This window comes from Salmo salar, chromosome ssa04 (assembly GCF_905237065.1).
Source record: "Salmo salar chromosome ssa04, Ssal_v3.1, whole genome shotgun sequence".
NCBI classification, from domain to species: domain Eukaryota; kingdom Metazoa; phylum Chordata; class Actinopteri; order Salmoniformes; family Salmonidae; genus Salmo; species Salmo salar.
The window spans coordinates 51720760-51743824 of NC_059445.1; the positions used below are offsets into that span (position 1 = coordinate 51720760).

The following is a 23065-nucleotide window of genomic DNA, read 5'->3' on the forward strand; positions in this document are numbered from 1 at the left end:
ACATAGCCCATCTGTAAATAGCCCACCCAACTACCTCATCCCCATATTGTTATTTATATTTTTGCTCCTTTGCACCCCAGTATCTGTACTTGCATATCATCTTCTGCACATCTATCACTCCAGTGTTAATTGCTAAATTGTAATTATTTCGCCACTATGGCGTGTTTATTGCTTTACCTCCCTAATCTTACTACATTTGCACACACTGTATATAGATTTTTCTATTGTGTTATTGACTGTATGTTTGTTTATCCCATGTGTAACTCTGTGTTGTTTGTGTCGCACTGCTTTGCTTTATCTTGGCCAGGTCGCAGTTGTAAATGAGAACTTGTTCTCAACTGGCATACCTGGTTAAATAAAGGTGAAATAAAAAATAATATTTAGTCATGGAACACATTGATTGACCAGTGAGTGGCCAAGCTCTCATCACACCTACAACTTGTTTATTAATCTAAACCTAGCCCTTTCACACCACCGCCAGCCTATGCGCTCATAAATTGCTGCTGTGAAAATAGCAAAAGTATTTCTGACACACCCAGGACCTATAGCGCTACCACCAGTGATAAGATTTACCATTGCGTTAGGTTTTTTAAAATAGAGCCCTGTGTGTTAGCGAGAGGTGATTTATGTACTGTATACCACTATCTTTTCAGTGGGTTAATGACTGAGAGGGTATGTGAACTTCTGTATGTGCATAGTATGTGCCTGATTGTGCATGGTGAGTATGCAAGCAGGAGAGTGCATTCCTTGTTTGTGGGTCTCGTTAAAGCAGTGACTTTTTGTGAATGTGTCTGTCTCTGTGTCTGTCATATTTTACCCCAAACAATTATTTAATATCGGTGTTGTATCTGAACTAGTGCGTGGAGGGAAGCGTATGTGTGGAGATGAGACGGGCATATGTGACTCTATCCCTGTCCCCCTCTGAGTCCCACGCTGGGCTAAGTGCTGTTTCCCTCCCTCCCCCTGGGGCCCTGACCAACTGGAGCGCGTCAGAGCTCTGCCGCCTCCTAATCCCCCGCTCATCTCCTCCCCCCTTCTCCTTTACCTCTTTTCTGCTACCTCTCTTCTCCTCTCTGTACCCTCCTCCTCCTCGTTTCATCATACATCCAGATTCAGTTATTGATTTATGATTTATAATTCATCAAATGCAAAGGATCAAATCAATGTTCCCTTCCCTAACCCTGCCTCTAGCCATTCTCCAATCGAGAAACAAGACTAGCATTTCCTAAATATTGAAGCTTTAATGGTTTGATTGATCGTAATCTATTATGAAACTACACATCACAGCAGTATGTCAGAAAACTCACCCTCTCTCCCCCGCAGCAGGTAGCCTGGCGGGTAGGAGCGTTGGGCCAGTAATCGAAAGGTTATCGAATCCCAGAGCCGACAATGTAAAAATCTGTCATTCTGCCCCTGAGCAAGGCAGTTAACCCACTGTTCCCCAGGCGCCGAAGACGTGGATTTCGATTAAGGCAGCCCTCCGCACCTCTCTGATTCAGAGGGGTTGGGTTAAATGCGGAAGACACATTTCAGTTGAATGCATTCAGTTGTATAACTGACTAGGTATCTCTCTCCTCACAGCCCATCATCCCTCAGAGCCCCAGCAGCAGTGTGGCCACACCCACCAGTACCCTGAGCACCCCTTCCAGGAGGGACAGCTGTGCCCTGCAGGACCTTTTCATCCCCCCGCCCCCTGAGGAACCATACGCCCCCAGGTACACACACAAGCTGCCTCACTTTGACATACTGTATGCCTTACTTTAGGGATTACACAGTATAGTCACTGTTCATACTGTATGCTTTACCTTAGGGATTACACAGTGTAGTCACTGTTCATACTGTATGCTTTACTTTAGGGATTACACAGTATAGTCACTGTTCATACTGTATGCTTTACTTTAGGGATTACACAGTATAGTCACTGTTTATGCTGTATGCCTTACCTTAGGGATTACACAGTGTAGTCACTGTTCATACTGTATGCTTTACTTTAGGGATTACACAGTATAGTCACTGTTCATACTGTATGCCTTACTTTAGGGATTACACAGTGTAGTCACTGTTTATGCTGTATGCTTTACTTTAGGGATTACACAGTGTAGTCACTGTTTATACTATATGCCTTACCAGCCTTACCAGAGGGATTACACAGTGTAGTCACTGTTCATACTGTATGCCTTACCTGAGGGATTACACAGTGTAGTCACTGTTTATACTGTATGCCTTACTAGAGGGATTACACAGTGTAGTCACTGTATGTTGTACTTTGATTATGTTTTATGTTATTAACTGCATTGTAATACTGTAGTGGTTTACCTGTGTAATTACTTCACTGTGAATTTAGTCAGTTTGTTCCCTTTTGTGGGGGGATTTATCAGCCTTGTAGTATCAGCCTTGTAGTATCAGCCTTCAACTTTGTTGAAGTTTACCCATGCAGTCGATGCTCCATAGGCGAACAGACTCTCTCCATGATCTGTGCTGCAGAGACGACAAGGGAAATCTATCAGGTGACGACGACCTCCAAACTGACATCCCGGTGGCCAAGGGCTCTGAGTCCCCCAACTCATTCCTGGACCAGGAGTGTCGCCGACGTTTCCCTCTGGTGGAGGAGGATGCTGTTCTGTACTGCTACGAATATGACCAGAACCACGGGCCTCCACCTGTCCGCAGGGACTGCACCCCCACTTATGGTATGACCCAGTCCAAACCGCATATTTGTATGAGTGATGTCAGTCCCCCATATACTGTATGGTATGGTAGTCCAAGCCTGTTTGTTTGTATGTGGGATGTCTATCCCCCACATATGTTACGACCCAGTCCAAGGCTGTGTGTTTGTATGAGAGATGCATGTGGTGCACTTCCTACAGATTTGATCACTCTTTTCTTGCTGCGAAAATGTTCCTGCAAAGCAGGAAATGCAAACTTGTTGTGTATTTCTGTTTAAAAATGCTTCTGAAGTTTGTAATTTCCACTTTGAACATTTCAGACTTGATTTGCCCTAACAAAAAGTATATCAACCCCTACAAAAATCCCCATTAATTATAATACACTTAATAATTCACATTTCCTGTTGCTGCAGGATTATTTTCCTGCTGTAGCAAAATGAAGATCCTACATCTGTATACAATGTCTGCTGTGTTTGTGATGTTTGTGTCACTGTATTGTTAATATAGGCTGTTTGTAGCTCTTAGATTTTCCTGGGTAGGTCTGTAATGTTGTGTGTTATCTGTGCTGCGTGCTCCAGGCAGGCTTAGGCCCATCTCCATGCCAGTGGAATATAACTGGGTGGGAGACTATGAAGACCCGGCCAAGCTGAAGAGAGAGAGCAGGAGAGGTGAGTGGGAGGCCGGGATGGAGAGAAAGGGAGAGATAAAAAGAGAGGGGAGACAGAAAGAGAGAGCTATAGCAGCAGAGGTGAGTGGGTGGATATCTCTCATAATTGGGTTTTCTGCCTCCCCATCTCAGATGTCTTAGCCAAGGGACTAGGAAGCTGAGCAGCCACGCAGGGCTCAGTGCATAATAGATATGATGCTGAATTAGCTATCCTCCTCTCTATCTGTCCCTCTTTTCCAGTCTCTTCTTTCTGTGTATCTTTGTTAGTACCTCCTACTCTCTTTCTCTTTCAATCTCACCCATTTGTCTCAGTGACTCTCTGCCTCTCTCTCTCTCTTTGCTTTTGGGTCTTGAAGGTATGTCGTTGCCTTGGCAACTGTAACCAGGCTCTTCCCAAGATTTGCTTGGTTTGATTGGTTGCTGCCAGGCCTGGTGGCGAACAGAGTAGGAAGAGAGCGAATGGCCTTGCTTCAGTCTGAGAGGCAGCCACTGTGATGTTGTGTTTTTTATTCCCAATGGCAGTCAGTTTATTTTTCCCCTGGGCTTTTCAGCATCAGTTAGGGTGCTATATTTATCCGCATATTTGGCAAGAGGCAGTATCTTGACATATTGCCTAAAAGCAACATTTCTTTAAATTTTTTTGGAAGATGTCTTGCAAAAATCAGAATAATGACAATCCTTTAGAAATGGCTCTGTTCGTTCAGTACAGTAATGGGGTTTGAGTGAAGCCTAGGCATTTGTCTGAATGACAAGACCGAGTAAAGCCTCAGAGCCCTAAAGCCGAATGCCTGGACACACCACAGGATTACACAAAACATAAATTACACTGCCCAATGACATGGCTCCCAAAACTAGCCTATAAGAGTCAGATGGATGTTCATCAGGGGCCTTGCTGTAGCCTCAAGGCCCTAATGACATGACTAAGTCCAACTGTCCCTTTTCATCCAAGCAATCATTACACAATCTCTAGAATTGGCTTTTGGCTTGTTTTTTGCTGTTGTTTAAAGTTTGTAGTAACAAAGTGACAGCACAATGAATATTCAGTAGGTAGAAGTGATGTACACATAGTAGGCCGATATAATCAAATTGCGTTAGACAAAGTGATCTAATTGCTGACCTCCCCTGCTCTCGTAGAGAACTCCCTGCTGTGCTATGTGAATCAGAGTGAGGACAAGGCCATGCCAGAGGAGTACCTGACAGGACGCAGCAGGAAGAAGAGTGACAAGGGAAGCCCCGCCCACTACGCCCTCCTTCCAGCCCTCCAGATGGAAGTCTCCACGTCCGGCTCTGAATCCGCCTCCCTCTACCATGTAAGTCCCATTGGTCCCAGGGCCCTGAGACAACACTGATGCGTTGTTTTGTTATGATTATGATTAGATATATAGAGGTCTGAGCACAGTGGAGACAGATCAATGTGGTTTGATATCTCTCATTTTCCTGTGTGTTATTTTGTAGATGTTTGAACGATCCTCGCTGCGCTCAAGGTCTAGAAAGAAGAGTAAAGGTGAGTTATTCACAACCTACAGTCCACAACGCATGTACAGTTTCAAATATACACAACATACATAAATGTAATCTGATGCAGACCACCCAATACAGTTGTTTCATTGATACTCCTCTCTCCTCCCTACAGCTGGTGACTCTTTGTCCTCCATCAGTAAGAGGCGTATCTCATGTAAGGACCTGGGGCGGGGGGACTGTGAGGGCTGGCTGTGGAAAAAGAAGGATGCTAAAAGCTACTTCTCCCAGAAGTGGAAGAAATACTGGTTCATCCTGAAAGATACCTGCCTATACTGGTACATGAATGAGGAGGTGAGTGTGTGAGTGATACGGACAAACTCGCTAATTTGTTGTACTGTGACTCCCTCTCTGCATCTTGGTTATCTTGTGAAAATGTTAACCTCTATATTTTTTGTAACTCAGAAAAGTAATGTTTGTCAGACTCAGAACAGTGTATGATATTCTGTTTTTTCCTCCCTCAGGATGAAAAGGCAGAGGGCTTTGTTAGTCTCCCAGAATTCAAGATTGATCGTGCATCTGAGTGCCGTAGGAAGTAGTGAGTATTTGTGTTTGTATACAATAAATTAATATGTGAGTCTTGTAGTCTGTTTGTCTGTGTGAACCTTGGCATGTGTTTGTTTGAATCTATTGAGGATGTAGTGTGTGAGTCTTTAAATACAATATATGTTCAGTATATGCAACCTGTGTTTGTGCCCCAGAATACTTACAGTTAGTGCTGAGCGATTAACCGACATTTCATTTTTTGTTGTTGTTATTAAACAACTAGTTGGCCGACGTCGGTTCAATTACTTGAATTCCATTTAGTTCGTTTTTTTTTGTGAGCCCAGCGTGACGTTTCTCTGGAGAAATCTTTCAAGACAGAAATCAAGTCAAGAACTATGTGGAACGCTGGGCTAAAGGGAGTTGTAGTTCGCAAATATTCAACCTAGTTTAGCTCAGAAACGTGGTAATTAACTATAATCCTATAATCCATTGCACCAGTTTTTTCTTTTTTGGACAGAGATGGATCAGAGGGGAAGAGGCGAAGCGAGAGGTTTTACTCTCGCCAAAATCTGTCCAAAATAAGCCCAATGCTTTTCAATGGGCTTATTTTGGATTTAAACGTGTCGCCTGCCTTCCTGCCTTTGGGACAACGACTCCCATGGTTAGGACGGAGATAATAGCATCTCGCCATTATATACAGATCTCTGGATGGATACACTTTTACGCAGGGGCGCAACTTTCACTGGGGACGGGGACGGGGGGGACGGGGAAGGGGACATGTCCCCCCACATTTTGAAATTGCATTTTTGATCCCCCCCCAGTTTTATCATTGGAATGTGATACAAAATGATGCAACGGTGTGCTTTAGGATTTTGCAGACGCCCCCGAGAGGTCGGTAGGCTGTTCGGAGTGTTTATTTAGCTGGATAGAAAAAAAGAAAGGTTCGATCTGTGTTGCATGTTCGCGGGTTTCCAGAAAAATTGTGTCAGGCAGTCTGTTGCTGAATGAGTGAGTGGCGTGGAGGGCCGGAGAGGGGTGTGTGTGTGTGTGTGTTGAGAGAGCACTACATTTATTGGCTGTGTCACGTGAGCGAGAGGAGAGAGAGCAGCACGTGTGCACATTGTGACAACTTTTTCCCAGTTGTAGGTAGGCTATTTAGATTATCATTATGGAGACACCTATTTCCAACCTTTTTTTCCATAAAACATAGGTAAAGATGGTATACAGAAGATAGCCCTATTTGGTAAAATACCAAGTCCATATTATGGCAAGAACAGCTCAAATAAGAAAAGAGAAACAACAGTCTATCATTACTGTCAAACATGAAGGTCAGTCAATGCGGAACATTTCAAGAACTTTGAAAGTTTCTTCAAGTGCAGTCGCAAAAACCATCAAGCGCTATGATGAAACTAGCTCTAATGACGACCGCCACAGAAAGGAAGACCCAGAATTACCTCTGCTGCAGAGGATAAGTTCATTAGAGTTACCAGCCTCAGAAATTGCAGCCCAAATGAATGCTTCAGAGAGTTCAAGTAACAGACACATCTCAACATCAACTGTTCAGAGGAGACTGCGTGAATCAGGCCTTTATGGTCAAATTGCTGCAAAGAAACCACTACTAAAGGACACAAATAAGAAGAACAGACTTGCTTGGGCCAAGAAACATGAGCAATGGACATTAGACCAGTGGAAATCTGTCCTTTGATCTGATGAGTCCAAATTTGAAATGTTTGGTTGTGTCTTTGTGAGACGCAGTGTAGGTGAACGGATGATCTCTGCATGTGTGGTTCCAACCGTGAAGCATGGAGGAGGAGGTTTGATGGTGTGGGGTTGCTTTGCTGGTGACAATGTCTGTGATTAATTTAAAATGCAAGGAACACTTAACCAACATGGCTACCACAGCATTCTGCAGCGATATGCCATCCCATCTGGTTTGCGCTTAGTGGGACTATCATTTGTTTTTCAACAGGACAATGACCCAACACACCTCCAGACTGTGTATGGGCTATTTGACCAAGAAGAAGAGTGATGAAGTGCTGCATCAGATGACCTGGCCTCCACAATCACCCGACCTCAACCCAGTTGAGATGGTTTGGGATGAGTTGGACCGCAGAGTGAAGGAAAAGCAGCCAACAAGTGCCCAGCATATGTGGGAACTCCTTCAAGACTGCTGGAAAAGCATTCCAGGTGAAGCTGGTTGAGAGAATGCCAAGAGTGTGCAAAGCTGTCTTCAAGGCCAAATATATTTTAATTTGTTTAACACTTTTTTTTACTACATGATTTCATGTGTTATTTCATGGTGTTGACGTCTTCACTATTATTCTACAATGTATAAAATAGTAAATATAAAGAAAAACCCTTGAATCAGTAGGTGTGTCCAGACTTTTCACTGTTACTGTACATATTGTCGTGTCTTGACTTTAATATTAATCTGAAGACTGTTATTTATCAAATTAACTAATTATCTTTAATTGTTACCCGATTTAAATTAATCATGTAACAATTAACTGATTAGGATCTGGGGCACCACGAGAGCGCTCTTTAACTAGTTACCATCTCCTGAATTAAACTCTAAAAAGGTCTTTACCTATCACATCCATAAACAGTTAACTTATTAATCATAACCTTGTATCATATCACCATTCTGAACAGTCGTAACCTCATTGCATCTGTGTCAAGCCCTGACCATAGAGAGCCCTTGGTTCTCTATGGTGTAGTTGTCATGCAACTCTAACATGCAGGAGGGGTGAAGTCAGGCACAGGAGACTAAGGTACGTGGAAAAACACGTTTAATAAACACCAGTCCAAAAGTGCCGTAAATACAAGGCAGGGTACAATAAATCCAGCAACAGGCAAGAACCCTCAAACCGAGTCGGGACGCAGCCCAGCAAACCCGTATGCCTAAACAACCGAACGGCAGAGGAAAACCCAAATCCCCAACCTACAAAAAATGACACAAATAATCCCGCACAATCCCAAACCAAAACTGACAGACTAAATACCCCCACTAATGAACTAACTCAAAACAGGTGCTAACATAAAACAGACATCACCAAATGAAAATGAAAAGGAGATCGGTGGCAGCTAGTAGTCCGGCGACGACGACCGCCGAGCGCCGCCCGAACGGGGAGAGGCGCCACCTTCTGTAGACGTTGTGACAGTAGTAGGTGTGGGCGTGACTAGGGGGTGTTCTAGTTCATTATTTCTATGTTGTTGTTTTGTATGGTTCCCAATTAGAGGCAGCTGGTAATCGTTGCCTCTAATTGGGGATCATATTTAGGTAGCCTTTTTCCCACCTGTGTTTTGTGGGATATTGTTTGATTTTGTGCTTGTTGCACCACGTAGTCACGTTTTGTTGCTTGTTAGTTGTTTTGTTGAAGAAGTTTCACATTAAATAAATATGTGGACCAGTCCAGGCACGGCGTCCAGTCCCGCTCCAAGGCAGGAGACTTCCTCTGAGCCGGTGCCCAGTCCAGGCACGGTGTCCAGTCCCGCTCCATGGCAGGAGCCTTCCTCTGCGCCGGTGCCCAGTCCAGGCACCGCGTCCAGTCCCGCTCCAGGGCAGGAGCCTTCCTCTGCGCCGATGCCCAGTCCAGGCACGGCGTCCAGTCCCGCTCCATGGCAGGAGCCTTCCTCGGCGCCGGTGCCCAGTCCAGGCACGGCGTCCAGTCCCGCTCCAAGGCCGGAGCCTTCCTCTGCACCGATGCTCAGGCACAGCGTTCAGCCCGGATCCGGGGTCTGGGTGGGGGCTATGACCTGCACCGGAGCCGCCACCGACACTAGTCACCCCCCCTACCCCCCAGTTAGTTTCAGGTTTTGCGGCAAGAGTCCGCACCTTTGGGGGGGTACTGTCACGCCCTGACCATAGAGAGCCCTTGGTTCTCTATGGTGTAGTAGGTCGGGGCGTGACTAGGGGATGTTCTAATTCATTATTTCTATGTTGGTGTTTTGTATGGTTCCCAATTAGAGGCAGCTGGTAATCGTTGCCTCTAATTGGGGATCATATTTAGGTAGCCTTTTTCCCACCTGTGTTTTGTGGGATATTGTTTGGTTTTGTGCTTGTTGCACCACGTAGTCACGTTTTGTTGCTTATTAGTTGTTTTGTTGAAGAAGTTTCACGTTAAATAAATATGTGGACCTCAACACACGCTGCGCCTTGGTCCGTCTCTTACAACAACTGTGACAATCTGCAAAAACCTGAGCCTTACTTATGATTCAGTACAACACAAATTGATTTGATTATTTATTTATTAGCTACTTAAATAGGACACAGGATAAACATACACACTCTGCACCGGTTATTGACTGGAGACGTAATACACTGAAAACCAGTCTCTAGCGGAATGACAACAACATGGCTGCTTGTTAAAGAAGAGATGGAGAGGGAGAGAGAGAGAGGGACAGAGGCACTTAACATTGATACATTCAGAAACTACTCTCGCCCACAGTAACCGAATACTTTACACACGAACAGCCGCCCACTTTGAGTAAGAAATCATGAATATATTTACGTGAAATGCCTGGGTTCGCCCGGGGATCTCTCGGTAAACAGGGCAGCCTTGGAAAGGGCGTTGGGCCTTTTCGCAGCACGCTTGTAAGGCTCTGATTGTCCGAAATGGTTCCAACAAGTCTTCTACTGTTGTCCTTCTTTGTAGTTGTTCGGTATCCGGTAACTTGTCGTGTAGTCCTGAACAGAACTACAGAGTTGACTTTCCTTCCATTCACTCTTGAAGAGGCTTCTTTGAAGATAGGCTAGCCAGCCGTATCGCTGGTTTGAGCAGAGTAACAGGATGATCCTACTTAAATTCGCTTTCAAAGATACTTTACTTAGACCAGCTAATCAACCGTACCAATGATTGTCTGGGAGGTGAGTTTATCGTCTCCACCTCGTGTTGAGATTCAAAGTTCAAACCACTTTAAATGCGCAGCTGCAGCTTCATGCTTTTCTGGTCCAATGTGTTTTTTTTTTAACCCATCATTTATACCTTTTGCTGGAAAGGGGTGGTTCCGGCAGGCTGGCATGCTCCCTGACCTCAGTCCAAGGCAGTGACTACTCACTGTGCAAAGTTCATGGAAAACAATTATCACTTATAGCTTCTCAAATCACACCCCTCACAAAACAAAAACACTTTCATCATGTTACATGCAGAACGCATAGTATAGAAACTATAGTATGGAAACTAAAATAATTAATATTTGGAGGAAACCCAAATTTTGCTTCTAATTTCATTACAAGATACAATGATATTCCTTCTTAATTGGCTCGATAACGTTATGGAAAAAGGCTTTATTGTATATAGAAAAATGAGGCTAGTTTTCAGGTCTTTTGGGCGGGTTTAGACTGGTCATTGGGCTTGAAATGTTTTGCTTGACCTGGCAACCCTGGGTTAGATAAACACAGACCACATGAAAGAGGAATGTTCACAACACAACGACGAGAGGGACAGAGACAGTTCGTGAAAGTATATCTTATCTACTTTGAAGAACTAGTAAAATTATTTTGTCAGACAGTTCTGCAGCATAGGCTACTTAGGCTGGCTAGCTAAATAGGATGACTAAAGACAGTACAGTATGGGCACACAGATAAAGTTAGGTTTGGCTGCTACTGCCTGAGCAGAGATGAGATGACTTGAAGAAATGAAAAATAATAAAGTCATCAAATAAACAAAGTAATACACATAACTGAAATATTTTATTATTTCCTAATAATTTCCTATTTTTCTATTGACGTCTACCCAATGTGGACGTGACAGAGACAATGGAATATTTAAAATGTTTTGTCAATTAAATGCTCACTATTTTTGGCTTTGGAATATCCATTAAAAAGCTGTATTTCATAATGTATTAAAAAATTATCGAAACCAAAAACCGTGATTATTTTTGTTATAATCAAACCCAAACCCAAGAAACCGAACCTAACCGACCTCAAAAAGCACTAACCGCTCAGCACTATTTACCGTATGGTATAATCTGTCCTTGACCGCATGTTTCTGTGTTCCAGTGCTTTCAAGGCCTGCCATCCAAAGATCAAGAGTTTCTACTTTGCAGCAGACAATGCGGATGACATGAACAGGTGAGAGTCACTGTCAGACATTATTACTGTACCTAACACGGAGGGGGAGACAGGCAGAGACAAGGAGGTGAGAAAAAACTGAAAGATTTTGACAAATAGGGCTAGGCAGATGACCAGGTGAGCTGATGTGAGATGCAAAAACAGCAGAAGATAACAGAATGGTGTGTGGTGTGTGAGATCTGGAATGGGGTCATTAGTGTTGTTCCCTCACAGGTGGCTGAGTCGTCTGACGATGGCAGTGGCAGGTTACTCGGAGCAGGAGAGGATCCGACAGGACCAGGGTGAGAATACGTGAATACACATTAATATAGTTGACAATAATAGAGGCTAAGAGCTGCTTCGTTTGCCCTAGGTCTACTTTAGAAAATCCCCCCACATTGTCTCTTTCTGATGGTGATGTGTCCTCTTCTCTGCTTCATCCTTGTCATCATGACCAGACTATTGGAGTGAAAGTGACCATGAGGACATGGAGATGCCTTCAACCATGCCCAAACAGGACAGCCCTCCTCCCCCCTACGATACCTACCCCAGGCCCCCCTCGGTAAGTCACTCTTTCTGTGAAAAGATACTCTGTGCATAGTTTTAATCTGGACTCCCTCTTTTCTAATCCTCCTGTTATTTACATTATTGTTATAATGCCATTATATACCTCTCTAGCTGAGTCTCTTCTCTTTTCAAAAAAATATTCAGGTATATACATGAATTACCAATGCTATGCCATGCCACCTCTCTGTCTGGCTCTCTGTAGGTGTCCCAGATGAGTCCATACCTGGAGCCCAAACACGGCCGCCTTTCCTCCTCTGAGACGTTCCAGTCACGCTCCTCTCATGAGGAGTTCCACCCCGAGCCACAGGAGGGCAGCAGCAGCGGAGGCGGCATCTCGCCTGGCCAGAAGTCCTCCAGCCAACGGCGTTCGTGGCAGGACCTGATTGAGACGCCCTTGGGCAGCACGGGGCTCCACTACCTGCAGACACTGCCCATGCCCCTGGAGGAGGCCCTGCTGCGTTCCCCTGGAGGAGGAGGTCTGTCTGTGGAGTACCGCCGCCAGTCAACCCTCCCTGCCCAGCGCAGCCTGCTGCAGGAGCACTATGGCCCACTGCCCCTGCACCTCAGCCCCAGTGTCCCTGTAGAGGCTGTGGGGAAACCACGTAGCTTCACCCTGCCCCGAGACAGTGGGCTCCATGCCATTCTCTCAGCCTCGGCCAGCGCCTCTGACCACAGGGACCACCACCACTACCAGCTGGCCAGAGACACAGGTGAGACATTACTGAGACATGACTGAGACACAGGACAAAGACGTGACAGCCATGACACCATGAGATAGAGAGACATGGCACCATGAGACAGAGAAGAAAGATAACTTCTCTGGGGTATGTGGGACGCTAGCGTGACACACTCGCCAACAGCCAGTGAAATAGCAGGGCGCCAAATTCAAAACAACAAAAATCTCATAATTCAAATTTCTCAAACATACAACTATTATATCCCATTTTAAAGATACACTTCTCGTTAATCCAACCACACTGTTCGATTTCAAAAAGGCTTTACAGCGAAAGCATAACATTAGATTATGTTAGGACAGCGCCTAGACAAGAAAAACCACACAGCCATTTTCCAAGCAAGGAGAGGTGTCACAAAAACCAGAAATACAGCTAAAATGAATCACTAACCTTTGATGATCTTCATCAGATGGCACTCATAGGACTTCATGTTACACAATACATGTGTGTTTTGCTCGATAAAGTTCATATTTATATCCAAAAACCCCATTTTACATTGGCTGTAATGTTCAGAAATGTTTTGCCTCCCAAAACTTCCGGTGAATGAGCACATCAATTTACAGAAATACTTATCATAAACGTTGATAAAATATACAACTGTTATTCAAAGAATTATAGATACACTTCTCTTTAATGCAACCGCTGTGTCAGATTTCAAAAAAGCTTTACGGCGAAAGCAAACTTTGCAATAATCTGAGTACAGCGCTCAGACATCAAAACAAGCCATACAGAAACCCGCCATTTTGGAGTCAACAGAAGTCACAAATAACATTATAAATATTCACTTACCTTTGATGATCTTCATCGGAATGCACTCACAGGAATCCCAGTTCCAGAATAAATGTTCGTTTTGTTCGATAAAGTTTATCTTTATGTCCAAATACCTCCATTTTGTTCGCGTGCTCAGTTGAGTAATCCAAATGCACTGTGCTCGCGCAGTAAATTCAGACGAAAAGTCCAAAAAGTTATATTACAGTTCGTAGAAACATGTCAAACGATGTATAGAATCAATCTTTAGGATGTTTTTATCATAAATCTTCCATAATATTCCAACCGGACAATTCCTTTGTCTTCAGAAATGAAAAGGAACACACCTAACTCTCATGGGAGTGTGCGCGATTGAGCTCATGTCATTTTCTCATTCATCTGACTCCATAAGCTCTTATTCTCTCCCCATTCACAGTAGAAGCATGAAACAATGTTCTAAAGACTGTTGACATCTAGTGGAAGCCTTAGGAAGTGCCAAATGACCCCACAGACACTGTGTATTAGATAGGCAATCACTTGAAAAACTACAAACCTCAGATTTCCACACTTCCTGGTTGGATTTTTTCTCAGGTTTTTGCCTGCCATATGAGTTCTGTTATACTCACAGACATAATTCAAACAGATTTAGAAACGTCAGAGTGTTTGCTATCCAAATCTACTAATAATATGCTTATCCTACCTTCTGGGCCTGAGTAGCAGGCAGTTTACTATGGGCACGCTTTTCATCCGGACGTCAAAATACTGCCCCCTTCCCAAGAGAGGTTAACCTTTCTCTCCCTGTTACATTCTAGGATAACTTGATGGGTAAAAATAGTTTTATATACTTACATGGAAATTAGTACTTATAGGGTTATAACCTGGTATCCAATGGTGAATGATGTTGCTAATTATAGGCATTGTTCAGACACAGTCTGTGTCACAGACATTGCTGAATGTCTGAGATTTAGACCAGCCCCATCCCCCATCCCTACAGATCTCCAGGACACTATTCTAAAGTGAGGGGAAGTCTTAGTGTCCTAATTGACACTAATTCATCCTGGCGGCCCGGCCCCCTCCTCGATGTCTTCCACACATGCAGACACCCACACACACACACACACACACACACACACACACACACACACACACACACACACACACACACACACACACACACACACACACACACACACACAGAGAGACACACACAGCCATGATAGAGACATCGCTGTGCCCCACCGCAGTGTTTGGGGAGGTGGGGCGAGTAAGAATCCTTTCAGCCCATGTTAACGTTGAATTTTGAAGAGGACAAAGAAACATGCCCAAGGGGCCTTTTTTCCTGTCCTAATTTCTCTGCCGCTCTATCACTCACTGTCTCTACTACTCCCTCTATAGACTCTAACACAAAAACACGCAGCAAATACTGCATGATACACTTCAAGAGGCACAGCCCCACAGCTTCACAACTGACCCCCAAAACACACAACACGTATTGCAAATGCACAACATAGTATGACAACCACCAGACACAAAACCTCTGGTTCTGTTTGAGTCAACATACACTACATGGTCAAAAGTATGTGGACACCTGCTCGTTGAACATCTCATTCCAGAATCATGGGAACTAATATGGACTTGGTCCTCCCTTTTCTGCTACAACAGCCTCCACTCTTCTGGGAAGGCATTCAACTAGATGTTGGAACATTGCTGTGGGGACTTGCTTCCATTCAGCCAAAAGAGCGTTAATGAGGTCAGGCACTGATGTTGGGTGATTAGGTCTGGCTCCCAGTCAGCGTTCCAGTTCATCCCAAAGGTGTTTGATGGGGTTGAGGTCAGGGCTCTGTTCAGGCCAGTCAAGTTTTTCCACACCGATCTCGACAAACTATTTCTGTATGGACCTCGCTTTGTGCACTGTTGCCACTGAAGCACAGAATAGTCTAGAATGTCATTGTATGCTGTAGTGTTAAGATTTCCCTTCACTGGAACTAAGGGGCCTAGCCCGAATCATGAAAAAACAGCCCAGACCATTGTTCCTCCTCCACCAAACGTTACAGTTGTCACTATGCATTGGGTCATCTAGCGTTATCCTAGCATCCGCCAAACCGAGATTTGTCCATTGGACTGCCAGATTGTGAAGCGTGATTCATCACTCCAAAGAACGCGTTTTCACTGCTCCAGAGTCCAATGGCGGCGTGCTTTACAGCACTCCAGCTGACGCTTGGCATTGCACATGGTGATCATAGGCTTGTGTGCAGCTGCTCGGACATGAAAACCCATTTCATGAAGCTCCCGACGAACAGTTATTTTGCTGACGTTGCTTCCAGAGGCAGTTTGGAACTCGGTAGTGAGTGTTGCAACCAAGGACAGACGATTTTTATGCGCTACGTGCTTCAGCACTCGGCGGTCCCGTTCTGTGAGCTTGTGTGGTCTACCACTTTGTGGATGAGCCGTTGTTGCTCATAGACATTTCTACTTCACAATAATGGCACTTACAGTTGACACCTCTGGAAACTTGACAATCTGACTTGTTGGAAAGGTGGCATCCTATGACGGTGCCACGTTGAAAGTCACTGAGCTCTTCAGTACGGGCCATTCTACTACCAATGTTTGTCTACGGAGATTGCATGGCTGTGTGTCCTCAATTTTATACAGCTGTCATTAACGGGTGTGGCAGAAATAGCCGAATCCACTCATTTAAAGGGGTGCCAGATAAGAGCTATGTGGCAATAGCACCATAAGAGGGCAGTATATGTAAAGGATAGCATGGGACATTCCACAGTAGCAGCTTACTGTGCGTGTTCTGCCTGCCTATGAGGAAATGCAGTATTGTTCTGAACTTCCAGGAGTGAGAGATCTTGATGCACATGCATATTGCTGTTTTTGTTGTTGTATGTGGTGCCAGCCAGTGAATGCCATGTATTGTGACTCTGCTTGTCCTCAGGCCGTGAGAGGGAGGGCCGTCCCCAGGCTGACTCTCTGGGGGACCTGTACCGGGCCCTGGAGAGGGCCAACCTGTCCTCCATGGGAGACCACCGGCCCTCCGCCCGCCTTGAGTACAAACGCTCCTTCGTCCGCCGTGTCAACGACCCACTGCTCAGCGAAAAGCTGCACCGTCTCCGCATCCTACAGAGTGCGCTCAAGGTATGACCCCCTCTCTCTCTTTTTCTCTCTCCCCATCTCCCTCTCTCTCTCTCTACTGCACCTGCTGTGTGGAATGCTCGGCCAACTGACATTTAATCCTGAGGTGCTAACCCGTTGCACCCTCTATAACCACTGTGATCATTATTTGACCTTGCTGGTCATCTATGAACGTTTGAAAATCTTTTTGAAGAACGATCTGACCTTAATTGCATATACCCTTATAATCTCCACCCTGCACAGCCAGAAATGGACTGGCCACCCCTTAGAGCCTGGTTCCTCTCTAGGTTTCTTCCTAGGTTCCTAGTTTTCCTAACCACCGTGCTCCTACATCTGTATTGCTTGCTCTTTGAGGTTTTAGGCTGGGCTTCTGTATAACCACTTTGTGACATCTGCTGATGTAAAAAGGGCTTTATAAAATACATTTGATTGATCGATGACAGGACCTATAGAATATAGTGTGTACAGTGTGTGTACTGTTTATGTAGTGTATACAGTGTATCACATCTTAAATCATACTCTTCTTCCCCCTGACAGAATGTCCCTCTTCAGGACTCTGACCCGTCGTTGGGTTTTTTAGGATAGCCTGTATGGAACAGACCATGGACACAGCAGCACCATCATAGTCACCCAATTCATCCTGCCAAGGGACGTGCTCTTACCGCCCTAGCCCAGACATCCCCACATCCCTGGAAGACAGCCACAACAACCAGGGTTAACCTCCCTCTACCTCTCTCTTTCACTCAATCTCACTCTCTCTCTGCATGCTCACATCTACCTCTAAGGACCTTCCCTCATGCAAAATAGTTTGTTCAGTGATCAAAATAACCATAACATATTCAATAGTTGCATTGTGCAATGCATGGTCACGCTATTACAGTACTTACACTCTCGTTCAATAATAGTCTTCTTCTCATTGACATTGTTAAAGGAAAGATATAACATAAATTGCGCTGGAGAATATAGTGAGGCCAGGATTTAATCAGATTAGCTTTAACCCACGGTAATCAACAAACTCATAGCTTAATATTGCCTTTGTTTAGGTGATGTTGGAGGTGTACCTGTGTTGGAGCTGTTGTGGTCATTGTCACGAGAACCACACCCGCCCTTATGTCCCACCCGCGTTAGAAGTTCAGAAGGAGAAAGTGTAGGCTATATAGAAATAATGACACTCAAATTGAAAATCATTAAACTAAATAAGAATGATTTATATCAGCCTAATCGAGGTATAGATTATATCACACATTCCAGTGTTCAAACTTGTAACACGGCTGCATGGGATTTCTACTAATGTGACTCAGTGCATCCAATGGCGATGTCCACGAATGCAGTTACACCTCCGACACCGTCTAAATAAAAGCAATATTAAGCTATGAGTTTGTCTGTTAGCGCTGATCTGATTGAAACAGGGCCTGAGTTTTATGGTATTTTTTTGCACAGTTAATTGCTGTTTTGCATGAGGAAAATGATGCCCTATGTGTCTTTATTCCCATCTCCCTCCACCTATTTCAGCAGCTCTTGGACACACATTCATCTCACTCTGGGTTGCTGTCCACTCCATCTCTCTCACTCTCTCAGAACATTGTCTGTGAAGGACAGTATTGTTTGACTTATTAAGAGTAAACTTGTAGAAGGCACATAAGACATCCACAGCCTTTTCTGGTTTGATGATATTGGATATTTCCCTCCATCTGAAAGACTGCTCACCTGCATGGCCATGTTAGAACCTTCTGCTTCTGTACAGTACTGTCTGTTCTGAAGACTATGCCAGGGTTGTGTACAGTAACACTACAATGAATCTTGATCTTAAATGAACTATAATAAGCAATTGTATTTTTGATGTCTACAATGTTTATGTTATGCATGTGTGAATGGTAAATGAGTATGTATGTCTGTGTGTTAGGAGAGTGTACAGTATGTTAATCATATATATTTATTTCCTAAACTGGATATCGCACAACTGGTATGTCAGAACAAAATGTAAGGAGATATAATTTCAACTTCAGTGTTGTGCCTCAGAGATTTCTGAAAGTATTACCACTCCAAAACTGGGTGAACATAAATAGTTAATGGCTGCAGGGCGTAATCTCTCTCTTATAATCAACCCAAACTGGTGCACAGAGACAGACAGACAGACAGACAGGTGAGGACTGGCAATAATAAACCAGTACTGTAAATTGTGACGCATTGATCAGAAACACGTGTCTATTTTTGTATGCATGCTATCTATCCAAATGTTTGTAAATGGTTTTGTATTCCGAGGTGTGTGATCTGAAGACTGCTGGTGTGAACCCATCATTCACTTTGTGTTTCTAAGAACTATTTTACATTTGAAGTGAAAGCAACAGGAGAAAGTGTTAGTTTTTGAAGTGTTCTCTGCAGAAAGGTAAATAACTGTATTTATAAACTGTTCATTGTTTGAGCATGCTTTGTATTACTTAAACAGAATATCATGCCATTTGAAATCTATGGAAGTCGCACATGTTTGGCGTATCGTGGCTAATTTACTTTTTTATTCAATAATAAACGATGGCTTGTCCATCTCCTGAACTCTCCCTGAATGGTGAATCCTCCATTTCAAGTATTTTCTTAGGTTCTCTATTCCTGATGAGGGGAACACAGATTGTACAAGATAAGACTATTTTCCTCTGAAAGGTTCTCCCTCAATGTTGGATTTTTCTTTATACTGTATCAGCAGTAAGCATTAATAAGTGCCTCTAACTCGTAAACCGTCATGTTGATACACTATTGAAAAGAACAGAACATTCCGTATAAATCCATCTCTGAACATGGCTGTCAGCCTATCAGGAGGTTGATGAAGAAGCAGCTCAGATTTACAGAGGAGATAGGCAGCACAAGCCTCAAACCAGATATCGTTCTCTGGTCTAGAGGCACCAAGCAGGTACAGGTCGCCATCGAGCTTACAGTGTCCTGGGAGGAGAGGATAGAGGAGGCACATGATTGGAAGCTCAAGAAATACCAGTCCCTCATTCTGAGCAGAATGGATGGAGAGCCTCGAATCTACCAGGGGTGAAAACATTAGTCCTAACAGTTGCAAACAGTTGCGTTTTGCAAGAACACAAAAGTTTCTATTGGACAAATGAATGTAGGTCCCTCCCCGCTTCATTCCGCATGTTTCCGTTTAAGAAATGTTTTGCAACAGAATCGGCGTAATGAATACGCCCCCAGTTTGGGTCGGTTGCAGGGGCTTCGCAAGCCAATCACTCTGGAGATCCCTGTGGCTGCTCAGCATTGAAGGAGTGGCAAGGAAGAAGCAATTGGCTGACGACAGCAAGGAGGCAGAAGTTGCATCCATTGGAAAAAAATCCTAGGTTTTTATGAGGGTTAGGGCATATAAGTTATTCAGTTAATATCTAAGATTACTTGTTTTGAAGTTAGCTGGTCAAGGTAAAGTTCTTAAAAAAATGCATTGGATTTTGTACCTTTGTTGGTCAATTTAATTTGGCTGCACTTGGTTTGAGTTTAACATGCTAATCAGCTTCGGACAGAACAAGAAGCTGGTGCTCCCTATTTATTTAGATCTATGGGGAGAGCGATGTCTGATCACTGTGAACTTACAAGACAATCCCGTTGGAGACCAACACTGTTTAATGAGCTTGTTATTGTTATCAAACTATGCTAATGTATTTTATGTTCATTAAGGTTTAGAAAGCCACCCCTATGATATAAATATCCTGTAGGCAGTCCTTCCCTTTATGCACTAGCTAGGCCTACAGCAGCTACTGAATCACACATACATGAATACAAGACTTTCCCATTCATGTTACCATGAATGTGTTCAATTCGACCTTATGTTTGTTGAGCCAAGAGTAATTATGTTGAGCGGCACTGTGTATTGGATCACTTGCCACTTTTTCTTGGTTCAACACTTTTTTGTTTTGTGCAACCAAAACTGTCATATTAATATGACAGTACAAACATATCTAAATGGACGCTGTAATGTGAAAATGCTCACTACTCTACTTTCAGTGTGTTTTGTTTTGATGGGAGTTGGATGCACTAGGCTGGCGCTAACCCAATGTACTGTATTTCCAAAACAATACACATGTGCACAAGCACCAGCACAGCAAACATCCTCTAGTGACCCCCACAGCTTAGCTAGGTTCATAGACCCATTTTTTTGTTTACAAGCAAACGTCATGTTTGAGTGATGCGCGCATGCTTGCAACAAAAAGCCCTGTAGAATGACATACTTAGAAGTGAGTGAGTGATGACCATGAAAACCACACAAGACTGATTGCTATAGCTATGCTCAACAAGTATATTATTGTTCTGGCTTTATCTAGCTCTGTTTGTGATTATTTTACCATGCCTCAATGGCTTGCTAGGTAATCAACCCTCCAATGACTACTGCAATGTTAATGTAGCCGATAACCATCTGATTACGTGTTTGCTAACTTACATGAGCAGAGCACTATACTATGAATCCAGTTTGAGGAGTTAATAAGGTAACTTTGGTCAACTCTGAGTTTAACTCAGGATAACCGGTACCACAAAAGTGTTTCACCTTTTAGCCAGGTACATTTCTATGACAAGGAATCCTTCAGAGCTAACCTGCTCTGGGGCTGTGGGACGTGTCTAGAATATTCTTATATTCTGAGAACATGGCAACCATGTTCTGTTTATGTTTGGTGTGACGTTGAGGAATATTCTCCTAACCCTCAGAAAACTGGACACTTGAATATTCTTGAAACGTGTATAGAACAATGAAACGTGTATAGAACATTAATATTGAATATTTTGAGAACATGTTTGGAGCCCATTTTGCCATTCCCACTGCCTTCAAGCAGCACAGCCTTCCTCAAGTCGTCTTCCTCAGGATATTAGCAAGACTGTGGATGTCTCTGTTATCCCCACGGAATACCATGACCTCCTGGAAGTGTTCAGTAAGGCACGTGCTACTTCCCTTCCCCCGCACCATCCTTATGATTGTGGCATTGATCTTCTCCCAGGCACTACACCACCTCGGGGTTGATTGTATTCTCTGTCTGGACCAGAGACCAAAGCTATGGAGGAGTACATAGAGGAGTCTCTGGCCACTGGGGCCGTCCGTCCGTCTGCATCTCCTGCCGGCGCAGGGTTTTTCTTTGTGGAGAAGAAGGACAAGACCCTGCGTCCGTGCATTGACTACAGGGGACTTAATGGCATTACTGTCAAGAATCGTTACCCCCTACCTCTCCTCTCCTCGGTGTTTGAACCTCTCCAGGGGGCCACCATATTTTCCAAGTTGGACCTTCGAAATGCCTACCACCTGGTTTGGCTACGCGAGGGGGATGAGTGGAGGACAGCCTTCAACACAGCCAGTGGACATTATGAGTACCAGGTCATGCCATTTGGACTCACCAACACCCCCGCTGTTTTCCAGGGTTTGGTCAATGATGTGCTTCGGAGACATGCTAAACCGGTTTGTGTTCGTGTACCTTGACGACATCCTGTTTTTTTCCCCAATCTGCACAAGAACATCTTCATGTCAGACAGGTCCTTCAGCGCCTCCTGGAGAACCAGCAGTTTGTGAAAGCCGAGAAGTGTGAGTTCCACTGCTCTACAATCACCTTTCTGGGATATGTCATTGCTGAGGACAATGTTCAGATGGATCCTGGAAAAGTGAAAGCAGTGGTGGATTGGCCTCAACCAACATCCAGGGTGCAGTTGCAATGGTTTCTTGGGTTTGCAAACTTCTACCGACGTTTCATTTGGGACTACACTACCCTGGCGGCCCCCCTCTTGGTACTCACCTCTCCCAAGGTACCGTTCAAATGGTCTCCAGCTGTCGACAAAGCTTTTGTAGACCTGAAGCATCGGTTCACAACAGCACCCATCCTCATCCATCCGGACCCCTCGTGTCAATTTGTGGTGGAAGTGGATGCTTCGGATGTTGGAGTGGGGGCCATCCTGTCCCAGCGACCTGCCCAGGACCAGAAACTTCATCCCTGTGCCTTCCAGTCCCATCATCTCAATCCTGCTGAAACAAACTATGATGTTGGAACCCGAGATCTCTTGGCTGTGAAGAAGGCGATGCAAGAGTGGAGTCACTGGCTGGAAGGAGCAGAAAAGCCATTCCTGGTCTGGACCGACCATAAAAACCTGAAATATCTCCGTATAGCCAAGCGCCTCAACTCCAGGCAGGCCCGGTGGGCCCTCCTGTTCACCAGATTTAACTTCACCATCTCCTACCGCCCAGGGTCAAAGAATGTGAAGCCTGACGCCCTCTCCCACCTATACAGTTCCTCTGCCACACCCTCGACCTCTGAAACCATTCTCCCTACCTCATGCCTTGCTGCCACTGTGGATTGGGGTATTGAGAACCTGGTCCGCGAGGCACAAAGCTCTCAGCCTGGACCTGAAGGGGGCTCACATTCTTCTTCGTCAGACGATAAGGAAAAATCATTGTCGGACCAAAAAGCAGCGGGATCATGTGCACTCATCTTCTTTATTTAGGAAAAGAAGGGAAACCAAAATAAACACGTAC

The 23065-nt window shown here is 44.4% G+C and overlaps 1 protein-coding gene across 7 annotated transcripts in view; it reads left to right on the forward strand.

Moving 5' to 3' along the window:
- Positions 1–19130, forward strand: part of LOC106603396 (connector enhancer of kinase suppressor of ras 2) — a 50077-nt gene extending 30947 nt beyond the window's left edge. For 2 of the 7 annotated variants that reach the window (XM_014197030.2, XM_014197029.2), the window contains exons 10-22: positions 1582–1715; positions 2452–2690; positions 3245–3334; positions 4468–4643; positions 4789–4837; positions 4967–5145; positions 5316–5389; positions 11339–11410; positions 11624–11691; positions 11848–11951; positions 12159–12666; positions 16379–16578; positions 17113–19130. In XM_014197030.2, coding sequence (XP_014052505.1) covers positions 1582–1715; positions 2452–2690; positions 3245–3334; positions 4468–4643; positions 4789–4837; positions 4967–5145; positions 5316–5389; positions 11339–11410; positions 11624–11691; positions 11848–11951; positions 12159–12666; positions 16379–16578; positions 17113–17160 — 1941 coding nt within the window. In that variant the 3' untranslated portion in view covers positions 17161–19130. The remainder of the gene's footprint in view (positions 1–1581; positions 1716–2451; positions 2691–3244; positions 3335–4467; positions 4644–4788; positions 4838–4966; positions 5146–5315; positions 5390–11338; positions 11411–11623; positions 11692–11847; positions 11952–12158; positions 12667–16378; positions 16579–17112) is intronic. The other 5 variants (XM_014197032.2, XM_014197031.2, XM_014197034.2 and 2 more) reach the window with 3 other exon arrangements.
- The last annotated feature ends 3935 nt before the right edge of the window (positions 19131–23065 follow it).